At 53.9% G+C, this 2,384-nt stretch overlaps 2 protein-coding genes across 2 annotated transcripts; both read left to right on the forward strand.

Annotated features, from left to right (window-relative positions):
• Positions 1-864: 864 nt before the first annotated feature.
• Positions 865-1,605, forward strand: LY89DRAFT_673228 (uncharacterized protein; the record flags this gene model as incomplete). The annotated part of the gene is made up of 2 exons (XM_018213350.1): positions 865-1,081; positions 1,190-1,605. The coding sequence occupies 2 exons, from the start codon at positions 865-867 to the stop codon at positions 1,603-1,605; spliced, it is 633 nt and encodes a 210-aa protein (XP_018067486.1).
• Positions 1,606-1,944: 339 nt separating this feature from the next.
• On the forward strand, positions 1,945-2,370 carry LY89DRAFT_738023 (uncharacterized protein; the record flags this gene model as incomplete). The annotated part of the gene is made up of 1 exon (XM_018220323.1): positions 1,945-2,370. The coding sequence occupies one exon, from the start codon at positions 1,945-1,947 to the stop codon at positions 2,368-2,370; it is 426 nt and encodes a 141-aa protein (XP_018067487.1).
• Between the last annotated feature and the right edge of the window lie 14 nt (positions 2,371-2,384).

Below are 2,384 nucleotides of genomic sequence, written 5' to 3' on the forward strand. Positions count from 1 at the left end.
TATCTTAATCTGTACGAGCTACAAATATACCGTTTATTCTACAGCTATTCTAGGGCACTTGTACGACCACTACAAAGCTACGATCCCACCTGGCAAGGTCTAGGAATACGCCCGTCTCTTTACCCCGGATTCTCTTTTACTTCCCCGGGAAGTGAAACAACTCTATGTCCCTACTACTATACTGCCTATCCCGCATTTGCGGATCTACGACGATGCTTACTGCTGCAAGCTCTGCCCTCCGGATCAGCTATATGTGATCCGCAGCGAGAAGATTCTGCTTGGTTATTTAAAGGAAGCCTATTAATGGAATAGGAGCAAAGGCTTTGCGGACCGGCCGTCTAAGTCGCGCTTGCCACTCAGCGATGCCGCCTACTTCCCCGTTGCTTGCCAGACCTTCTATACAAAAGCTTACACCCGCTACTTCCTCGTTAATAACGGCAAGCCTGGCTCTGATCTAGCGCCGGCGCAGCTCGCGGAGGCCCTTGAGAAACCACCCCTTAGCCTCCGAGAACAAGTGGAGCAAACCCTTGCTCAGAAGCTCCAAGCACCTAAACCCGATATTACCTCGCGCCACAAGACTAAGGTCTTTCCCTAGCTCGACTTAACGCAATAGGAGCGGTACTTTCGGGGTTATAACTTGAGTCGTGTCGTACGCCTCCTACCTATAGAAATCGCACTTATTATGATTAACTATGCGGCTCGGCACGCGAGATGACCCCTGGCTCAGGGGTCTTGCACGGACCAGTCAACCATAATAAGTGAACCATACTATGTAAACCACAAACACGCGCCCTCGCAGCTCTATAAGGCTCAGAACTTGGCGTGAAGAAGAGCTAAGCCTACTAGCACAACCCTTTTAGAGCTATGAGCGACGCGTTCATATACAAGCCCGAGTGGCGGGTGCTCCTCTGCGTTGAGTGCGGCTTCTGTTTACAGCCCAGACGCGATGTATGGCCTCGATACCTCAGGCAGCAGCCGCATTGCTTGCGAGGCGCGCCGCTGAAGGCTCTCGTCGAGCTCTTTGGGAGTTATGATCTGTTGGCCCCGGAGCAAGTAGTCGTGCCAACCCAGGCGGTTGCTGGTCTGCGGCTCCTAGACGGCTTCTAGTGCTCGACGTGCTTGGCAGGCCTTACGCAGAGCCTCCAGACTATCCAGCTGCATGTGTCCAAGGTACACTAGTAGAAGCCAGCGCTACATAAAAAGACGGCCCTCTGGCGGAAGTGTAAGCTGCAGACCTTCTTCGCCGAGAAGCAGCACATCCGGTATTTTGTAGTGGATGATGCCAAAGAAGCCGCAGGAGCTTCAGACGCTAGTACAAAGAGCTTAGATTCGGGAGAGGCAGACTTCTTCAAGCTAGTCGATGAAGATGTAGCCGTAGCAGAGGCAGATGCCAAAGCAGAAGCCAATATCGTTCATGGTTTCGATAGCCACAGATCTGCTGTAATACCGTGGCTGAGACGGACGGGCATCGAGGAGCACACGCGGGGCTTGAAGAAGGACGAGATGCACGCCTCGTTTGCGGTGCTAAAGACTGCCGAGAGCGAGCCCGAGTTGTTTTTAATACTGGAAATCATAGACGAGATCTTTACAGAAGCATACAGCTAGTGCTTCGACGGTCCCGACTACATGCTGACCTAGCCACGGCAGCTAGCGCTGAGCCGCTTCCACACTGCTGCTGCCCCAGGGCAGAAACTACGCGCGTTCGACCCCAAGAAGGAGCCTAATACGCGCAAGACCAACTTCGGCTACTAGAAGCAGTTTTTGACTTACTGCTACCGGGTGGCGTATTGCGGCGGCCACTTCACCACGGCAAACGACGACTAGCGGACCCCTAAAAGCAGCATCCAGCTCACGGGTGCCCAGGAAAAGGCGTGGGAAGCGGCCTTCCAGAGTGCTGTCGAGCAGGACCGGCCTGGGCTGAGAGATGCTATGTCCGTCCTCTCAATGGCACTAATCTGCCACGAATTTAGAGGCAATCGGTACAGCTCCCCACTGCTCAGCTTCTGTGCTATGCTCAGCGTCAAGCCGTATACTAAGACGTGGAAAGAGCCGGGCAACTACAACAGCTGCTTGTCTGGTGTGATCTGGGTTGTACAGCTGATCATCTTCCACGCTAGCGCCTGTCTAGAGAAGGCGGAGCTAGGTGATACGCTCGAGCGCATTGAGCAGTATTGCGGGCAGTTCTTAAAGCAGGACACCGAGACTCCTATGGGCGAGATCCTCGGCTGGCGCTTACTGCTGTTTACTGTCTCGAAGGAGGTCGTTGGGCCGCACCAAACACAGTGGGATGTGGACGAGAAGGTCCTGACCTACTGGGACGTTGATTTGCATATGGATCACGTGCCGCGGCTCTTACTCTCCGACTTCTAGTAGGCCTAGCACCT

Source organism: Mollisia scopiformis (genome assembly GCF_001500285.1).
Source record: "Mollisia scopiformis unplaced genomic scaffold LY89scaffold_20, whole genome shotgun sequence".
Taxonomy (NCBI): domain Eukaryota; kingdom Fungi; phylum Ascomycota; class Leotiomycetes; order Helotiales; family Mollisiaceae; genus Mollisia; species Mollisia scopiformis.